Source organism: Engystomops pustulosus, chromosome 1 (genome assembly GCF_040894005.1).
Source record: "Engystomops pustulosus chromosome 1, aEngPut4.maternal, whole genome shotgun sequence".
NCBI classification, from domain to species: domain Eukaryota; kingdom Metazoa; phylum Chordata; class Amphibia; order Anura; family Leptodactylidae; genus Engystomops; species Engystomops pustulosus.
In genome coordinates, this window is record NC_092411.1 from 214,620,080 (window position 1) to 214,642,151 (window position 22,072).

Sequence of the window (22,072 nt, forward strand, 5' to 3'; positions counted from 1 at the left end):
AGATATGTCCAGTCTGTGCACTGCACTTGTTGCCTCTTTCCTTCCATATATATTTCAAACTAATCACCCTCATCCACAAAGCTCTGCTCAGTGCAGCACCTAACTACCTCTCCTACCTCATATCAGTCTATTGCCTAACCCATGCTCTTTAATCTAAGTTTTATTCATACCCTCAAAACCCATGTCTTTAGCAGGCCTATCACACTCTCTGACTGCCTGTAACATTCATTCACTTCACACTAACCTACCATGTTTTTTCCATGCCTCAGCGCTTGATACCATCATATAGGTTACTCTGAAGGCCCTGCATCCTGGACTCCGTACAGAAGGATGTTGGCTGCTGACTAGTTCATACAGCATTATTTATTTTACCTTATTGTTATGATACCTTATAAAAAATGACTGGACCATTGTACAGTTACTGTCACCTCCTGTGTTATCCCTTCCTCCTCATCAATAATAAACTCCTAAGAGCCCTCATTCCTATTGTGTCATCTAGCCATGTTATTTGTATATGTAACCCATGATCTGTTAAGGGCTGTGGAATATTATGGCTCTATATTAATACCAATATAATTATTGTTATTATTAACCTTTTCTGGAATGACTGTCGCTATTGTCTTTGAACTGACTTTGAATTTTGAACTGACAATTTTTGTACAGTTTATATCATACCCTGCACTTAGTTAAATTGAGAAAACTTTATTATGACGCAATTTAGATCAATATATAAAAAGTACCTAAAGTATTGACTTGGTTATTCCTATTCACACAAACATAATGTTATTATTAATGGTGGTATTAGGTGGCTAAATGTGTCAAACAGATTGTATCTTTTATTCAGTTCATTCTTCTTACGCTGCTTCTTCCAGTTTAGGAATATTGCCCAAAGGGTTTCTATAGAAATTTTTTTTTTTCATGGCCAGGTTTTGCGAGCTCTGTTTATTTTTTCAAAGCAGCTGTATACCCAAAAGCTGGGTGGGATGAGTCTCCAGTTTTAAGAAACTTTTTGTGGAGAGCGAATAAGCTAATCAAATCAGTAAACCAAAATTGTATTGAGTGTTCTATAGAATTGTTCCTCTTACCTTCATTTACTTCATCGTTTTCTTTGTCCACTTGGGCTCTTAGCACATATCTTTTTATAAGTCTTTTCATTATTTGCTGTCAGGGAAAGTGACAAGAAAATACAAAAACATAAATCCCTAGAGAAGTGGCAAATTGTCAGTGCTTCTTTGTATAACATTAATGTTGTGCAGTGATTTCTGAATTATATAACTTTGCACCTTCAAGCACAAAATGTTTAAAGTTACTTAAGGTTATTCCTACAATAAAATGATTGCACATCATTAGGATGTTTCCACCAATTTATGATGTTGTAGGCTTGACCACTAGGACACCTACAAACTCTGAAGAGGCCTTAGCACTGTGATTCCTGTAGACTGGACTGACTGCAGCTCCACAAAACTTATGGCTATGATGCTATACTCCCGGCATCAAAAGTAAAATGGGGGAAGGACTGCAACATCTTTATTTTAGAAATTGGTGGGTGCCTCAAAGGTCAAAGAAGCAATATTTCGTCCCCTTTCAAGGTCCATGAACTTTTTTACTTAGAATTAAATGAACAGAAATTTGAAGAGCCACTTACTTGGTAGCGAGTTGGCTGATTGAGAATACTGTTGAAACTCCGAGACTCAAAGACCTTGGCGTTAGACTGGGAGAAGAGGTTTAACTGGAAGAGAGGATACAATAGAAGACTGAAATGATTTATAGGACATCTACCACCAGGATGAAGGATTGTAAACAGAGAACACGTACATGCTGGTGTGTGCCTCCTCTGGCAGGATCAGCTCTTCTTTTTGGTATCTTATATGCTGGTTTTTACAAAAAAAGGATTTTAAATTGGTTTTAATGGAGCCTGGAGCCCCTCATACTCATTTGCATCATTTTTAAAGCTTTTTATTCTTAAAAACAAGGGCATAAAAAACGATCCTGCCATACAGGGCACACACCATTATGTCAGTGTGCTTGGTTTACAATACTTTATCCTGGTGGTAGATGTCCTTTAAGAAATACATTTTGAGGAGTGTTGAGGAAACTGATGAAGTAAACAATCAATCTTTCAAGGGCATCTATCACTTTCACCAAGTTTTATAATTTGTTGGCAGAATGTTATAGAAAAATGTACTTTACTTTCAAATATACCTCTATTATTTTTATGCATTATTCATTTTCGGAGATATTCCCAGTTTATTCTGTAAGCTAGTGAGGTGTACTCAGCTCTTGGAGCACTGCATTTTCTCCTTAAATCACTTCCCTCTCCTTCACCATTTCTATGCCAAAACCGTGAATGGAAGCTGAATTATGCTAAATACTGAGCAGATAATAATAATAATAATAATAATGCCGTCTTAACATGCCCTTAAAGGTAAGTTTTAAAAAAATATAGCTTAAAACAGATCACATGGAGCCTCCACATGTGGAGCATAGACAACATTAGTCTGTGCAAATATGTAAATTGTAACCATCACCTTTGGTTAATAGAGGAAACTGTTATAGAGCTGATATGTTTCATTGTAATAATGTCTGTGACAGTATTGAGCTGCAAATAAACATAATAGTGTACAGTGAGTACACTATTACCGCACTATAGTACCGCACTATTACTTCACTTCAAGGAAATCTACCATCAAAATCAAGTATGCTAAACCAGCTTTACAGGCGGTTACACTGTCTCACCCTCCCCCTGTTCCCCAAGCACTTCCCCCTCCCTCTGCCAGCTGTATGCCTGTGCAGATACTGCACGAAGCGTCTCGGGTAGCATCCAGAGCACTTCTGTCCCATTAACATAATTTTTAACATTAATTTTAGAAGATTACAACAATTAATTTTTCTGGATCTATTAGTAGGTGGTTCTTCATGCATAATTTTGATGCTAGATTACCATTAATGGTTAGTGCAAAGGCTGCAAGATTTAAGTTCCTTTTTACAAATACAAAATGACATGGAAACGGAAACATGAAACGCACCAAACTTCTTTAAAATTGGTTAATTTGATTAAACTAAATAGGTAATTTTCTGATGGTACATTCCAAATTAATGAATACCTTCTATGACCAATAATACACACATTACAAGAAATGTATTCCCAATTTTCTAAATTATTTATTACTTGTTTCCTGGTCGTCCTACAGGAGCACTGAATGGGTTAAGTCTCACATACTCCTATTGGACAGAAGATAACAATTAATTAGCAATAGAGATTGGCAGGTTGACTCCCTATAAAATACCCCCGAAACAATGAACACACATGTTTTTTTCTTCTGTGGAAGTGGAAGTTGGTTGAGCTTGGCTCCTTGTCCCAGGGTTTGGGCGCTCCATTCCCTTGTGACCGCTGCCTGGGGCAGCTTGTTGCATACCCGAGTGTGTTACAGGGTCACTGCAGAGGACAGGATGTCTGACTTGCCGTATGCTGTTATCATCATTATCACCTCAGGCAAGTATCCCAGTGTTCCCCGCTGTATTTTGTTTCCCCCGCCTTACCACATCTCTGTAGGGGTGGAGTTAGGCTTGCCGGGTGTCATGGCGCTTGTTGCTTGCCTCGGTGTTGGGCGGGCGGTCCGTGCGTGCGCGGGGTGGAGGCGCGGCTTTTGTTTCTGTTGTGACTCCCTCTGGCAGTCAGTCTCTCGGGCGCTGAGGTCTTCGGGCATGCGCGAGTAGGAGGTTCCTATTTAACCAGATATGGTGCGTGGCTTGCGCTCGCCAGGCAGCAGAGCCTACCCACAGGAATCGTAAGTGCTCACCTCCGGTGCCCTGCTGGTTCTGTTTAATGTCAGAGTGATATTGTTTCCTAATGCTCTGTATCTTCCAGATACCCTCAGGAAGAAAAAGAGAAAGAGCAGACATAGATATTGTACTACCTGTCATCAGCCCTTGCCAGAGGATTGGGAACCAGACTTGTGTGAAGGATGCACTCCACACCAGGAGGAAATGAGTTTACAGGCAGATTCCACAAGGTTTTTTTATAGGTCTGAGGGTGAGGTGAGGTCAGTGGAGGAGTCAGAAGCCTCTCCAGATGATTTCTATCCGTTTAATAATGAGGGTGTTTCTAGGCTTATAAAAGCAGTAAAAGAAGCAGTGGAATCGGATAAGGGCACTGAAGATCTCTCTAGAAGAGAAGCTCTTTATTATTTCCCTAAGAAAAAAGCCAAATATTTGCCCAGCCATTCGGATTTGAAGAATCTGATGGAGGCTGCTTGGAAAAAAACTGATAAAAACCCCAACCCTGGGGTTAGAGTTAAGTCAGTATACAGATTGGATCCTGCTTTATCAGCTGAATGGGAGTCTCTCCCTAAAGTTAATATGTCCCTGGCCAAGTTAGCAATTAACTCCATCTTTCCAGCTGAAGAGGCTACCCTCCTAAAAGATCCTATTGATAGGAAGATGGACTCTTTCATAAGAAGGGCATATACCCGTTCTGCAAATATATGTAAATCTTCTCTAGGCTCTGTTCCTGTGGCAAGGGCGTTGAGGATCTGGTTAAGCCAGCTTGCCCATGATGTCAAGGATGGCATATCAAGGAAGGATATTTTAGAGGATATTTATCTTCTCAAGTCAGCGGCAGAGTTTCTTTGCGACTCTCATGTAGACACAATCAAGCTAACATCAGCTAGTCTGGCCTCAATAAATTCTACAAGACGTGCTCTCTGTATAAAGCTCTGGCCAGGAGATGTCCCTGCTAAAACCCATTTTTGTAATTTACCTTTTCAGCCATCAAGTCTGTTTGGTCCACAGCTGGAGGAGATCTTGAAGGTCATTAATGATGACAAAGGAACTTCTTTTCCCAAACCTAAGAAAATAACAGCTTTTAAGTGCTTTCGTTCTAGACAAAGATCTCTACAAGTTAGAAGACCATTTAGAAAAGATGACAAAAGGGGTTTCAGGAATCGGTTCTTCCAGAATAAAAAACCTCATGCAGAGCCCTCCAAGAAGTTATGTCGGCAGGCCTGTCAAAGTTGGAGCAAGGCTTTCCCAGTTTGCCCACATATGGGCCAAGACTTCTTCAGACGCATGGGTCAGTTCTCTTGTAAGAAGAGGTTATTCTATGGAGCTAGCCAGCTTTCCGCCCGACAAGTTCTTTATGAACTGACCTGTCGATCAAATTGTTCCTTGTCTTCTTCAAGAATTTATAGAAAAAGGTGCCTTGGAGCCTATACCCAGAGAGGTGTCTATTCCAGAGTATTTCCTGTCCCAAAGCAAAGGGGATCTTGGAGACTGGTGATAGATCTCACTTACCTCAACCAGTTTATTCTGAAGAAGAGATTCAGGATGGAATCAATCAGAACAGCCTTACCTCTAATCTCCAGGAACTGCTTCATGACAACAGTGGATCTGAAAGATGCGTATCTACATATGCCAGTGCTTCAGAGTCACAGGAAGTGTCTCCGGGTCGCTATACCACAGGACAAAACAGTTCTACATTACCAGTTCACGTGTCTACCCTTTGGTCTGAGTTCAGCGCCCAGAGTGTTTACGAAAGTCGCAGTGGTGTTATCTGCAGCGCTCAGGTTACAAGGTATCCAGGTGATACCCTATCTCAGTGATGGCGAACCTTTTAGAGACCGAGTGCCCAAACTACAACCGAAATCCATGTATTTACCGAGAAGTGCCAACATGAAATTTTAAGCAGTAACTTATTGCTACCTGTTCTTTCACATCTTTCACTTGTATTGGTGGTCTGAGGCCACCAGTTAAAAGTAGGAGGGCAAATTCAGATTATCATTGTAGCTTCTCTCCAAAGTCTCTCTGTAAAGGAACAATGGTCGGGTCCAACATGATGACCTCCAAAGATAATGCAGTTCTGTCAAAACCTCACTTTTCCCACAGTTCCAAACAGCCAACGAAGTGTCGAATAGCACTGAGAGAGCAGCATCCCTTAATTTGCCTGGGACTGCAGGAAGATTGGAAGTGTTTGTTGAACTCTGTCCTGGGGTGAGGGCCTGAGTGCCCATAGAAAGAGCTCTGAGTGCCACCTCTGGCACCCGTGCCATAGGTTCGCCATCACTGCCCTATCTGGACGACTGGCTTCTAATAGCTCAAACGGAGCGCTTAATGTATCACTATCTAGCAGTGGTCCTGAAGACCCTGTAGGTTCATAGGTTTGTGATCAACAAGAAGAAGTCGTCTCTGGTTCCTGCAACCTCTCAGAAGTTTCTTGGGTTCATAGTGAACTCTTCCAACATGGCGCTCTCTATGTCATCAGCCAGAATTGCCACTCTGAAGAAAGCGATCAAGTATCTGATTCTGCACCCCAGGACAACAATCAGAAAAGCCATGGCAGTCCTAGGACGAATAACCTCGGCTATAGAAGCAGTCCCTTGGGCAAAAACCCATATGAGAGGTCTCCAAGCGTCTATTCTCTCCCAATGGTCAAGGAGTCTGCAGTCTTTGGACAATCTCAGTCCGGGCTCTCATGTACTTTATCTGGTGGTCTCGAAACTCACTATTAGGGAGAGCCTTCCAATTCCTACAGCCAGTAGCCTTACATCAGACGCATCCAATTGGGGCTGGGGCGTCCTATTGAAAGACCAGTGGGTTCAAAAGAGGTGCATTCGCTCCGAGTCCAAATTGCCTTCAAACCTCAAAGAATTGAGGGCTGTATGTCTGGCACTCCTTCACTTCTCCAGTCTCCTACTTGGTCAAGAAGTTTTGGTCTGATCAGGCAACCTGGCAGTTGTTTTCTATATCAACAAACAGGGGGGCACGAGGAGCCGGTCTCTTGCCAGAGAGTGTTCCCTTCTGATGTCCTGGGCTGAACAAACGGTTCACAACATCTCAGCGGTTCATATCAGGGGAGTATTGAATGTGGAGGTGGATTGTCTGAGCCGCAATCCAGTCAAACCTTTGGAGTGGTCTCCGAGAAAGTAAGTGTTCCAGCAAATTGTCCTCAAAATGGGTCTTCCTCAGATGGACCTGATGGAGTCAATATCCAACTCTCAGCTTCCCCAGTTTTGCTCCCTGTACAAGCAGGAGAACCCAGTAGTGGTGGATGCACTCTCCTTCGACTGGACAGGCCAATTTCTTTACGTATTCCCACCATTTCCTCTCATTCCGAGAGTGTTACAGAAGATCAGGAGGGAGAAAACAACAGTCATAGCCGTAATTCCGTTTTGGCTGAGAAGGGCCTGGTTCCCTCTTCTCCTGTCATTGTCAAGAGGGGAATTCTGGATACTCCCTCCCAGGAAGGACTTACTACCCCAGAACAGGTTCCTTCACCCCAAACCAGTAGCTGTCGCTCTTGTGGCCTGGAAGCTGAAAGGGGGAATCTAAGAAGGTCAGGGTTTTCGGATGAGGTTATTGACAAATTATCGGCCTCTAGGAAACCAAAGACGTTAAAAGTCTACCAACGTGTCTGGGGAATCTATAAGCAATGGTCAAAAAGAGCTTCTTCTACTCCCGTACCTTCCCTCCTTCAATTTCTGCAGGATGGCTTAAAGAAGGGCCTGAAGTTTAACACACTGAAAGTCCATTTCACCGCCATTAATTCTTCCTTGGGCGAAATATTCTCTGAGAATCTGTTGGTCAGGAGATTCTTCAGGGGTCTGAAGAAGTTAAAGCCTAAAGTTATGTCACCTCTACCGTCTTGGGATCTTTCTATTGTATTGAAGTATTTAGGTCAAGAACCATTTGAGCCAATCTCAGATATCCCTCTGCATCTACTCTCTTGCTACTGCTAATTAATTGTTATCTTCTGTCCAATAGGAGTATGTGAGACTTAACCCATTCAGTGCTGCCTACGCACTACAGGAAACCAAAATTTTGGTGAGCAAATTTCGACTGTCTGATAGTAGATCTTTTATTTTCTATTCTCTAGATGAATATGGGTCTGTCATCTTGCCTTTTCTCTGTTAACAGCATTTAGTGATATGCATTACAGCAGCCTCAGAGTAACCTCAGAGTAATAGACTAAAGCCAACACATTGATATCCATGGGCGAGTTTTCTAAGCATGCAATGGATACAATGATGAAGTTTATTATTGCAGTGTTTTCTTCTATTGTAATGCTTGTTGTCTTGCCTGTGATGTAAGTGAAATGATTACTGCCAAGACACCTCTACAGAATTAGCAAGTAGGATAAACATGAAATGTCACATTGCTAAATTATATAATAATTATAAAAAATGTTGATGGACTGCATACTTTGATGTGAGGAATAGTCTGGTTCACTGTGGCTATATCTGTTAGATTGCATAAATGCTTTGACATAAAGAGATGTATAAAGAATAACATCATTCCATGTATTTATATGCAGGCCAAATCCTGTATTTCACTCAATTCATTTTGTAATTACTTGGGCAACAGTGAAGCTTTACCTCTGTGACCAGCATGAAACAAACATCACTATGTGCCAAGTTGCTTTGTATTTGGAGATAATCTAATTAATTTTGCTTTTAGTTTGGTTCATACTGATATTTGACATTAGCATACTAAATATTGTAACATAAAAGGATGCAGAATATTTAGTATTTGTAAATGGAGGATGTATTGGGTTGTCTACAATTGGGGATTGATTATAAACAGTGAATTAATAAAATGCTATGTGAGAATACTTTATGCTGTTGGTGGTTGATGGTTATGTTCTATTGAATTTTTTCCCCTATATCCCTTGTCCACTCCCTTCCCTTCCTCGGTTGAACTTGATGGGCATGTGTCTTTTTTCAACCTTATAAATTATGATACTATGATGATTGATAAATGCTCATTCTGTACTTTATCAACATTTTACCAATTGTGAACGTAAAGTGTGTAAAAAAGACAAAGGTGATGGAGGAAGTGTCATTGTCAGGCTATTTGGGTAGTGAACCCACTGAACCACCGCGGACGATGACACAAGCCACCACCTGGGACCGGAATCTAAATGGCACCCGGTTTTCACCAGAGCCCGCCAGAAAGCGGGTTGGTCTTGTAGCGGTGTGGTGCCACCAGGTCGTTCCACAGGTGCGACTTGTGCGCAGTGACAGCCAAGGTCGAGGTACAATGCCAGCAGGCAATCTCGTGGTCAGGGACAGGCAGTAAGTCAATACAGGCGGCAACAGTTCAAGGTCAGGGAAGGAACAGGGGGTCAGGGTTGGCAGCGAAGGAGTGGAATCGGGAACAGGTCCGGTGTCGCAACGGGAGGTCAATACACGGGAATGAATCACAGGAGGAAGCTTTCTTTGAGGCATATATGGCAAAGATCTAGCGGGGAATGCTGGGAGAAGCTGGCTTTTAAAGAATCCCAGGAAGTGGCCAGCGATCAATCAGGGGTGCACTGGCCCTTTAAATTTGTAAGCGCCGGCGTGCGCACTGGGGAGTGCTGGAAAGCCCGGACGGCTGCAGGAGCGTGGAGAGGCGAGTGAGGATGGGGGGGAGTGGTGACCGCCACGGAGAGGGGTGGGCCTGCGACCCGAGATGTGACATTGGTTGTGGAATGTTTTCTGCATGCACCTCTCATACAGCTACATGGCAGTGTGAATGCAAGTGTGTATAGAAACTTCTTCAACAACACATGGTTCCTTCCTTGTGTTCTTCCCTGAGCCAGCCAGCAATTTTGCAGGATGATGCCCCCTGTCACACAACAAAATGAGTAATGCAGTTCCTTAAAACATAAAACCATATAAGATCTCTAACCCTCTGGAAAATCCTTGGTGACAAGAAATCCACAACAGTCACAGAACAGTGGAAAAGACTGGAAGAAGAGTGGACCACAATTACACCAGATCAGTGTAAGAGACTAGTGATGTCTTGTGGCTGCAGATGTCCATAATCATACAAAGCAATTTTTGTGTGCTATAGTCATTGCTTTTCTCTAATTATGATGATCATGTTTTTCGCAAAATAAAGGTTTTATGTTAATATACTTTGTTAATTTTGTAAAACATGGTTCTAGTGGCATTTCATAGTATCATAGTATATAAGGCCAGAAAAAGACGCAAGTCCATCAAGTCCAACCTTTATGAATTAAGTAAATGTTTTATCCCCATAACCCATGATATTTTTTCTCTCCAGAAAGGCTTCCAGGCCTCTCTTGAACGCGTACATAGAGTCCGCCAACAACAACCTCCTGCGGCAGAGAGTTCCATAGTCTCACTGCTCTTACAGTAAAGTACCTTTGTCTATGTTGATGGTAGAATCACCTCTCCTCTAGGCATAGAGGATGCCCCCTTGTCCTGGTCACAAAGATCTTAGGTATAAAAAGATCTTTGGAGAGATCCTTGTACTGTCCGTTCAGGTATTTGTACATTGTAATGATGTCTCCCCTAAGTCATCTTTTTTCTAATAATAATCTAATAATGCCAAATCTGTCATTGTATTCTAGTCCCTCATTCCCCTAACAATCTTGGTTGCTCTCCTCTGCACCCGTTCCAGCTCTACTATGTCCTTTTTATACACTGGTGCCCAAAACTGTACACAATATTTCATGTGTGGTATGACCAGGGATTCGTATAAGGGCAAAACTATGGGGCACATTTAGTTACCCGGTCCATTCGCGTTCCAGCGGCGGCTTCCCGGACGAGCGTTCGGGTCTTCCAGCGATTCATGAAGGCCCTGCGCCCCATGTCCACCAGGTGTCGCTGCTGTGCCGAGGTCCGTTGAGTTGCGTCAGAGTTCACTGTATGGTGTGTGCGTCGATGCGCCACAATCCGATCGCGTGCGCCAAAAACCCGGGGCAATTCAGGGAAAATCGTCGCAAATCGGAAATATTGGGGTAACACGTTGGGAAAACGCGCATCGGGCCCTTAGTAAATGACCCCCTATGTTTTTATCATGAGAATCTATTCCTCTCTTGATACATCCCATAATTTTATTTGCTTTAGCAGCAGCCGCCTGGCTCTGGTCACTAAAATGAAGTTAACCTTCCTCCAATACCCCCAAGTCCTTTTCAGCTCCAGTTTTTACCAAGTAATTATACTTTTTGTTTCCATGGCCCAAGTGTAAAACTTTACATTTATCTACATTAAACCTCATCAACCATTTCTCCGCCCACTCCTCAAGCTTCCACAAATCCCTCTGTAATGCTTAACTATCGACCTCAGTATTTATTACTTTACACAGCTTCGTATCATCTGCAAATATTGAAACTTTACTGTGTAAACCCACTACAAGGTTTTTAATAAAAATATTAAAAAGAAGTGACCCCAATACTGATCCCTGTGGCACTCCACTGGTAATGTCAACCCAATCTGAGAATGTGCCATTAATGACGACCCTCTGTTTTCTATCAATAAGCCAATTACTTACCCAAATACACAGATTTTCACCTAGTTTCAGCAGTCTCACTTTTATATACATGGAGTACCCTTTACAAAAATCCAACAAATGTTTATCAATGGAGATTACATTATTTCTGAAAAAAATCAAATGATCATTCATTGTTGTCTAATTTTGATCCCCAGTGTATTTTATTACATACATATTTGGCTGTTATTAATGTCATTGTTTGCATAAATGTTGTTGTTGGGGGGGGGGGAGTTTATTTGAGATTCACAGTGTAATTGTTCTTGGCCAAGCCTTGTTGTGCTTATTTTCATGACACTTTACAATTTCTATAGTATCAATTATAGGAGAGATTTTTTTGAGTTCATATTCCCTTTAGTATAAAAAACAAAAAAAAAGATTCTTCATCTTTTTTGCAGTCAGTAATGAATTTCTGCAATTTATAACTTAATTTATGTGATTCTTATACAATTTATTTAATTTTCTAATTTCTATACTTCACCTTCAGTAAAACTCATAGTGTAATTTAATGTGAGAATAAGACGTCAGGTCTCATCTTATTGTAAGAACCTAAAAGAACAAAGTTAATTTACCATTTATAAAGCACAGAAACACAGTTTGTAATGTATGCTTCTTGATAACAAAACTGGAGCACCTAATGTGAAATGTCAAAGCTCACTAGACATCATGATGGCGGGCTGTACAGGATTCTGGAACATAAAGTTCAGAGCTTGCTCTGTCTCGCTTTATTCATTCATTCTGTACACATCAGCTATAGAGCTGCTGCTGTGTTATGTAACAGGGGTGGTTGTAGACTTCTTTCTACCAATTTCATCAACAGTGACTTTTTAATATAAATATAAAAATGTATTTTTTTGAAATGAATACATTTTTTTTTTGTTTTATTTGCATATGTTTTTTTTTTCAATCATATCTATTTTCACAGAGAACTTTCCTCAATATTTTTACCTTCATAAAAAATAATGAAATGGGTTGATGAGAATTCAAGCAAATTCTCTGTATTGAACATAGATAATGCATGTTCTAAATCCACATTAAACATGAACAAAACATTTGATAACAGTTTGATAAATGGACTAATATATTTTCTAATTGTAGACATAAAGAGAAATATAAGGTAATCGATCATTTACCCTGGATTTGGAGTCGCCCATTCCTATTTCAATGTCTTTCTGCAGTTTTCTTGTTCTACACTTCAGCAGGTTGACAGTCCTCATAATGAGATACACAAAGGATTTAGGGCTGGGAACAATGCTGAATGGAGGAGGGAGTGTTTTTCCTTCATCAAAATATGATAGCCATAACTTCGATCGGGCAAATTTCCATTCTACATCACTGTCATCCTATATATACAAGAGACACTACAATTACTTCTCATATCCATTACATGAACTCAAGTGACTCAATTTACTGTGGAAGAAACAATCGTCCTTGCTATCTTAATGTTTTCTTCTCTCCGCTCTTGAAAAGAAATGCTTAGCTGGTGCTACTGTTCAAGCACATTGCATTACACCAGTGTAAATGTGAAGTATGTGCAGCATGCATTAGCAAAAATGGAAAAAAAATTCATTTCTTTCTAATTTAAAAATTTACAATTTTTACAATTTTTGTACATAGCTATATTTTAAACAACACTACAGTTTTTAAATTGAAGCTGCATTAATAGCTTGTAGGGACACACTTATTACACTTATATCTGCAGCAAGCTGGTGCTGTATCAGTAAAAAAAATCCAACACACCGGTGCACCGGAGTGCTCCAAATATCGCTAAATTCCTGCAAAAGAAAATGCATTTTCACACAGTAACTAGAAAAGTACACTTTTGGGAGGGGTGATGTTTTTTCTCTGTGTATAGGGAACATTTATGTTATATACTTACCATGTAGCCTGTACTTTTGTTTATATGTCTGGCTATGGTGACAGCTGGTTGTTATCTGCACTTTGTTAATATATGTGCAACATACATACAAGGGGTAATTAGGTTTTTAAAAATGTTTTTTAACCATACGGAGTCTGATTGCTCCTACCATATACTTCAATACTACTGTACTACTGTACTGCAGAACATAGAGAATTTGCCATTGATCTGTAAGTGTGCCACCGGCATACTGTTACAGATCTTCAGAAATGACAGGTCCTAGTCTGTCAGCAATGACAGACTAATCATCACTCCCTGATGATGATCAAAGCCAACATGGCAGCACCCACTCGCTGACAATTTTTGACTGCTGCCACCGGCTTTGCTGGTGGCAATCAAAGGGTAAACACCAGCAGCAATTGCAGGTGATGCTGCAGCAAACACCCATCTTTTATGGCCAGTGAGTCCTCTCCACAAGTAGTTAAAGGGTTAACAATTAATCTTTACTGCAGACACCTTAAATATCCCCCATTTATCACTGCAACCTAGAACTAAAGTTCAGTAAATTACCAGCACCAGAGGTCATAGTGGATACAGAGGGTTGTCTGTAAGTCAGATGTTCTTAAATTGGGGACTGCCTGTTACAGATTGTGGGGGTTCAGTAAAGAAGTGAAAGTGTTTTCCGTTTTTTAAAAAGCTGGTTACCTATCCATAGTATAAACTCTGTAAGCTGACATTCCTGGGGGAAAAGTTATGATGTAAAAACTGGGAAAATTCTTAATTTTGCTTTTCTTTACTAACCAGCTATAGATAAATAGCTCTGGATGTAAATTTGTCTTGAATATACAGGTATGTATTTAGAAATATGAGAAAACTCCTTAGGAAGGAGTTTTCACTCAGCAAGCTTCTAAATTAAGATTTAAAGGACAAAGTGACACATAAATCTTCCCAGAGGAAATCACTTCATCGCTTGAAAAGTCATAAAATTCATAATCCTTGACCAGTTATATCATCTAACCTGAGCACACAAGCCTAATAGATTAGCTGACCTGTCTTACTTAAACTGTACACATGCAGTGATTTCTTATTGTTCCCAATGAGGTACCTTTATGTCTGAATTAACTAGAACTTTATTCAACATAATAATGGGAAAATTGTGAAACTTTTGCATAAATTGCTGTAAAAAAAGTGAAATGTAGTATTAGGTAAAAGACACCTAAGTAACACATTTTATAAATGTTTTCCACATTTCATATCTAAATGCTGAACTATTTTGTAGCATTTAGCTCATTAGAATTTGACATCATTCATAACAGAAACCTGCTATTCATTCAACTCATTGAACTTGATATTGTTATAGCACTTGTTATGGTGATTTGTGCTGTTTTTCTACAAATGTGTAAAAGTGTATCTGATTCTGCTTCTATGCAGGCAAGCCAATAGGAAGAAGTGCAAAGAATAAGCTTCTCATCAGCATTTTGGAGAAAGTACTATAAGACTAGTGGCACACGACAGTGCTTGGTTGAATTCCATGGATCAAGCGCAGAGTCCTTGCACAATAGTGAAATATGAAGGAGTCCCTGCTTTCCAGTGCAACAAAATCCATAGGGCAAATACACATATAATATGCAGTCATAGTTTATACGACAGAAAAAAGACACATGTCCATCAAGTTCAACCAAGGAAGGGAAGGGATTGGATGAGGAAGGGATTTAGGGGAAACAATTCTATATAACATAACCATCAATGTTATTTAGGTGTAAAAAGGCATCTAGACCCTTCTTGAAGCTCTCTGCTGTCCCTGCTGAGACCAGCGCCTGAGGCAGGCTATTCCACAGATTGACAGTTCTCATAGTAAAAAAGCCCTGTGCAATGTGTGCAAATATGCTTGTCTGAAAAAACTGGGGGTAATTTATTATTAGGCGGCTCCTTTGGACAGTTCTATGTCTGTCTTTGGAGTTCTGCTGTTGTCAGATTCATTAAAGAGGCTTTGGCCTTTATGCTATGTGGAATTTTTGCGTCAGTCGCAAACCATCAAAAGTCGCAGAACATAGACCAGGATGGGGACTGGCATCAAATTGCGCTAATACTTGCACCTAAATCATGAATTCAGTCCTATTGTGAAAACTAGTCTATGCAATTGATGAATTTGGTACAAGCAGGGTCTATGACAAAGTGACTTTGCACTGTCCTATGTTCATTTGGCGCAATGGAAAGTTGCAAAACAGAATTTTTACCACAACTGTGCCAAAACAATGCCAAATGTATACAAACAAATACAATGATAAACTACCCCATTGAATATAATCCTTCAATGTGCAATGTGAGTTCTGTAAACAGGCCCTAAAGAAATCAAGAGAACAGCAGGGGGAAGCATATAAAGTAGAATCAGCAGCAAATGTAGTAGTTTTACCAATGATTTCAACTATGTCTTATCTAATAAGATAAAGCAATATTTAACGCCGGAGCCACTTTTTACCTTCCTGACACGGCCCATTTTTTCATATCTGCTCTGTGTCACTATAAGTGGTCATAACTTTGGAACGCTTTAACATATCCAAGTGATTTTGAAATTGTTTTCTCGTGACACATTGTACTTCATGTTAGTTAAAAAATTTTGGTTGTATGTTTTGCATTTATTTATGAGAAAATCAGATATTTGGTGAAAATTTGGAAAAATTTTCAATTTTCGAAATTTAAAATGTTCTACAATTTCCACACATAGTCATAACAGCAAAAAACGTAATAACTAACATTCACCGAATGTCTACTTTATGCCTCCGTGGTTTTTTTATGCATACTCTTATTTTTGTAGGATGCTGGCTTTGAACGTCAGGTACAATTTTTCACATTTCCATAAAAAACGCAAAATACTGCTATTGAGGGACCTGCTCAGGTTTGAAGTCACTTTGAGAGGCCTAAATAAAAGTAAAACCCCAGAAATTACCCCATTATAGAAACTACACCCCTCAACGTACATAAAACAACTTTTATAACAATCCCCCATATGTGGTGGTAACCCGCTGTATGTGCACACGCCAGGGCATCGAAGGGAAGCTGCGCCATTCAGAGCAGATTATTCATTGTCACTTTTTATTGGCCATACAATCTTTATTTTTTTGGCAATTTGGACATATAAGGGCTTATTTTTGCGACATGAGATGCACTTTACAAATACTTGATTTTAGTGGGTCTGTAGCTTTTTGATGAGATTTTATTAACTCTTTAATGTATGGAGGAAAAGAAAATTGTCAATTTTGGGTATCTTTTTTTGTATCTTTTTGGGGTCGTACAGCATACACTAAGAATACTATAATATCTTTATTTTATAGATCACTACGATTACGGTGATACCTCATTTATATAGTTTTAAAATATATTTTTACAATTTTACTGGAAAAAAACGAATATAAAGAAATTCTCATTTGTTTTTGCATCGCCATCGCCATCGGATATATATTTTTTGGTTAACAGAACTGGTTCAGGGCTTATTTTTTATGTGTTGAGTTGTCCTTTTCAGTGGTACCATTTTGGTGCACATAACTTTTTTGATCACTTTTTGGAACATTTTTGTGAAGGGATTTTATGTAAAATTTACATTTTTGGCGAATTTTTCGGGTTTTGTTTACGGCATTCACCAAACGGGTCAAATAATGTTTCTGACTTATTGTACAGATTGTTACGGACGCGGCGATACAAAATATGTGGGGGTTTTGGTGATTTTCAGTTTTTTTTTACTTTATTAGATGTGTATAGGGAATGTTTGTGTTTAGGGGACTTTAACTTTATTAAATTTTTATTAAAAAGTGTGTTTAATTAGTGTTTTTAACTTAACTAGGCGCAGTGGGGGGGGGGGGACGATTTCAGTTAAATGCCCCTGACACGCCGCACGACCACATTAGCGCGACCACTGCGTGTTAGGGGTTAATGCTCGCGATCGGAGATTTCGGGTGTTAGAGGCGCGTGTTGGCTATAATATATAGCCGACACCCGCATCTTCTGGTGCCGGCTCCGCCATGCAGTAATATTACGTCAAATGTCGGGAAGGGGTTAAGAGGTTGCCCAGTTTTAGGAAACACACTGCACAGGAAATTCATCAAAAATCAGAGGTAGTGGCAGGGATCAAGTGATGCCAGGATTGGGGATTCAGCAGGTAAGTGTTTTTTTTTTCTAGCCCCTTCCCAGCCAGTGCCTGTTTTTCCCCCTGGAAACTGGATGACCTCTAATGCAACATTGTCCAGGTTTAAGGTTTAAGACTTATGTTAAATCCAGAAGTGGGCAGGAATTAGATTATGGAAAAGTCTAAAACCTAACAAAAGAAAAAAAATGTAGTTAATAATATTGATAATAATTCAGATCTTTACACTCCATAATAAATAAAAGAAGCCATCATCATGGCCTGAATTCCTGTAAATAGTACCGGCTATAGTTATTTATAACGGGTAAGAGTGTGAATGGTCAAAGAATGAATTATTGGCTGGGTTTTAATTTAGAAAAAAGCATTTTCATTTGACATTTCTGCGTATTCTGGGTTGTTCTGCATTGAAAGTCAACAGTAAATCTATTTTGAATTCATGATGTAGGAAAACAAATGTGAACAATGACAAAGGGGCACGCTCATAGCCAAAGTAGCTAAGTAAAGTGAAAACATTCTGAATATCACAGAATTAACTGTACAACCAGTAATGTAAATGTATGTAGCCTTCTGGCTAATGTATATGTTTTTTTTTGCAAAGTGTTCTTTTGTTCTTTGTTATCTCTATTTGATCCTTGGCCTCTATCACAGACCATTACGTTTATATCAAACCTTTCATAACCTTTGAATAAATCTAGTGTGTGAACCTGAAGAATAATATGTTTATGGTTTTATTGTCGTCATTTTTTAGTAGTTCTTATATATGTATATATACTGTAATAAAAAGCTGAGTGCATTTGTATGCCTGCTAAAGGAATTTACATTGTCGCTTACAATCAACAAATATTGCACAGCTCCTCCCTGTGACTCAAGGAACATTATAGACAAGGTTTTGAGTTTTCCAGAATATACTTATTGACCACCATCTATAAGAGCTATTGTCTGCTGGCTTCTGTGGCAGTTAGCAACCAATCACAACTCAGTTTCTAGCAACCAATCACAGCTCAATTTCTATTTTGTCCCCGATCAATAATATAAGCTCTGAGCACATAAAACAGCTTATATGTGAGGTAATATGTGAATTAGTATGTGAGGTGATCTGCAAGGTCATATGTGAGGTGATATGAAGTAAAGAGTGAGGTTACATGTGAAGTAATATTTGAGGTAATATGTGAGGTGATATGTGAGGTGATATGCAAGGTCATATGTGAGATGATATGCAAGTTCATATGTGAGGTGATATGAAGTAATGAGTGCGGTTAGATGCGAAGTAATATGTGAAGTGATATGAGGTAATATGAGGTAATATGTGATGTAATACAAGATAATATGTGAGGTAATATGTGAAGTTATATATGAGCTGATACTTGGTAATATGTAAGGTGATACTTGTTATTATGTGAGGTAATATTACATAGTATGCAGGGTAATATGAGATAATATGTTCTCAATTATGATGCTTATATAATCTATGATACTCCAGTCACATCCAGAGCTCCAATCACTTTTACAGCTCTGGCCTTACCTGGATTATCAATCTGCTGTAATTATTCTTAGTATAAGGCACCTTATGTGTGAGGTACTATGGGGCACATTTACTTACCTGGCCGACGGAGTTCCCGCAATATGGATTGTCCGACAATCATGCATTCTGGCGTGATTCCGTGCGCCCAATTTCCTGCATGTGTTGCTACCCCGCTCAGGTCCGCCAGAGTTCACCTTCTTCTTTCCGGTGTATGTAAGTGCATGTCTTGTGACACAATTTTAAAGTTAAATCCCGCGCTCAGTCCGAATCCATCGGATCGTCCGACGCCCCGACCCCCGATTTCTGTTGCATGAAAGCCTCGATTGCGCCAAAATACAATCGCATGCAACACTATCCCCTTCTAAATACCTGTCCCAGTGGCGCGATCCCCGAAAAGGTCAGAAAACCCGATGGAAATGTGTCAGCGGTGCCCTTAGTAAATAAACCCCTATGTTTTAAATTGCACCATTTACATATGTGATACTCCAGTCACATCCAGAGCGGCAGTATTATCTATGCCATCATATACTCCAGCCACATCCAGAGTTGTAATCATCTATCTAACGTTAGATCATCTCAGATGACTGCAGCTCTGGCTGTGACTGGAGTATCAACCTGCTGTTATTAAAAAGGCTCAGGGACAGTCTTTGCAAGTAGCAGAAATTTATTTGCAAGCTCTATGCTTTTTTGATTGCCAGCTTTACTTGGCCTGTTCAAGGCCAGAAACCTTTTTGTCTTTGCACCAGAAGGAAAAACAACAATTATTAAGTTAATATTTGTTGCATATATGTGGTGTTATATATAAGATTTGAGATGCTTTTATTATTTTTCATTGTCTTTGATTTGTGATCTCTATGTGCAAAATATTTTTTGTTTTATATATACATACATATACATACATGTGTATATATATATATATATATATATATATATATATATATACATGTATATATATTTATATATATATATATATACTAATCTTGTTATAGTTTAGTGTTATATGTTCTTATACCTAGTCCCAATATTGGCACGAAGGAACATCCACCATATTCAGGGGATTGAAGGTTTCTTCATCAGAGGAAGGAATTTTATACTGTACTAAGACTTTGGAATTCTCTGCCATAAGACACTGTCAGGGTTGATTCATTAAAATAATTAAAACCGGAACTGTAGGCTATTCATTTCCCATGTTCTATTTAGATAAGACTGTGGCACTTATTTCAATGTTTTCTCATTGGTGCTTTAGATACTTGTGGCTTCCTAATCATGCTCTCATAGCTATAAGGTTATCTCCACTACGTACACTGAATTTCTACTGGGCTTGAGCTGATACACAGCAGCCAATATCAGCACACAGAGTTGAAGTTTTTTCTCTGGCTTTTTACTATAACTTAAGCAAGTATGCAGCTACTCTGCTATGTTGCAGTTATTGGTTATATGTTTAAATGGAGCAGGTCACTGTAATTTTGCATTACCACCAAGCAAAGACTAAGGCTATGGAAAGGTCATTAATAGGTACAGTGCCAGGAAGATCCCTTTATTTTTTTCTCTATGAGAAAATGCTTTTTTCACCACCTATGATACACTTTTTTTTACCCCTGGCTCCATCTTTAGGAAAATGATCACCTATTTCACCTATATAACCCATAACTGCTGCCTTTTAGATCTCCTAACTGAGATTTTAGTCATAGTTGTATCAATGTTCCTTTCCTTATGAAATAAAGTGTTATATATATGTAAATGAGGCAGAAGTGCATCAGGGGTTATTACCCTCTAAGCTTCACTGGATAATTCACGCCCCTCGCAGCCCTTCTACCGTACTTCCCTCTGGGGTTCGTCTTCCTGATGATATCACCTTGCTCTGCTGAAATTTAACATCTTAGCATTGGTATAAGCTCTACACTGCAGATTCACTGTAGTCTTGAGGTTTTGGCAGTGGCGTCATCTGGAGGGGAAGTGCCAGAGGACCAAAAAGGTGTGGTAGCACTTCTGCTTCATTTACATATATATTAAACTATTTTATAATGAAAGGAGGAGCACTGCAAAGTTCTATATGAACATATGGCGACAGTTTTTAAAGTAAGATTTACAAGGCATAATTAACACATAATAGAGATAAAATTAGATGATTGATGATGATTTTGATGATCTACCAAACTTACTCATAGATTCAGCCACTGTAACTCAATTCAAATAATGAGCCTCAAGTGCTTTGTGGGGTGTTACCAGTGCCCCTCCATGCTGTAGCTTCACAGGCTGTGTCCTTAACATGATGACAATTATTGAAAAAGTAGGGATGTAACATGTTCAATGTCAGCAATATGTATATACTGTATATGTGTATACATACCCTTATACATACATACAGTGTGTTTGGGGGTGCCATTTGACTTTTTACCTCAGGCAGCATAAAAGCTTTGGATGGAAAAAAACTGTCCATATACAAAAATAGTTTTACTCTTCATATTGTACACACACATTTGACAGCTTATTCAGTGCTTGTAATATTAACAGCTTTTTCCATTTTTATTTTTTGAATCGCTACATTCCATTCACTCTCCATTTATTTTTTTTTTTTTAGAGAGCCATATGAAGATTTCTTTCTCCATAGAACAAATTTTACTTCCACATTCCAAGTTTGGGAAAACGTACAAAACACATTTGCCTATTTTCTTATGGACTTGTTTTCATGGCTTTCACTTTGTTATCCAGATGGTGCATCATTTTTATTCTTTGGTCACTAAAATCATGGAGAACCCAAGGGGGCCCATTCACTTGTACAATATAATGCAATACAACCACAGTATATTGTGACAAATGACATGTCTCCTTTATTCCCTGGGTCAGTACATTCACTGTGATACCAAAATGTTTAAGTTTTATAATGTTTTCATACATTTACAAAAATTAAAACCTCTTGTACAAAAAACTTTTTCATGCTGTGTATTTTGTTGTCTATGGTGTCAATTTTTGCGAGATTAAATAACGTTTTCAATGCCACTATTTTGCCGACTATACAGGTTTTTGATCACTTTTTTAAAATGTTGTATATGTTGCAAAATGGCAAAAAAGTGATGTGTGATGTACTAACACGTCACACGTCGGTAAGGGGTTAATGGCAGTCTTCTGTTGTAAAATAAAGCTGACACCCATCTTGTTTATACACCCTTAATGACATGTACATATGTGCCCTGTAGTTCTTCCACAAATTACAATCATCCTCTTTCATAAAAGGCTACATTAAGATGAATTCAAGTTTTCTTTTTGTGTCTTACTTAGA

General features: G+C 39.2%; 1 protein-coding gene across 2 annotated transcripts in view; it reads right to left on the reverse strand.

Moving 5' to 3' along the window:
• TRPC3 (transient receptor potential cation channel subfamily C member 3) overlaps positions 1-22,072 on the reverse strand; it is a 195,120-nt gene that overhangs the window by 5,261 nt on the left and 167,787 nt on the right. For both annotated transcript variants that reach the window (XM_072119348.1, XM_072119350.1), the window contains exons 9-11: positions 12,408-12,617; positions 1,646-1,729; positions 1,086-1,161 (exon numbers count right to left, since the gene is read on the reverse strand). In XM_072119348.1, coding sequence (XP_071975449.1) covers positions 1,086-1,161; positions 1,646-1,729; positions 12,408-12,617 — 370 coding nt within the window. The remainder of the gene's footprint in view (positions 1-1,085; positions 1,162-1,645; positions 1,730-12,407; positions 12,618-22,072) is intronic.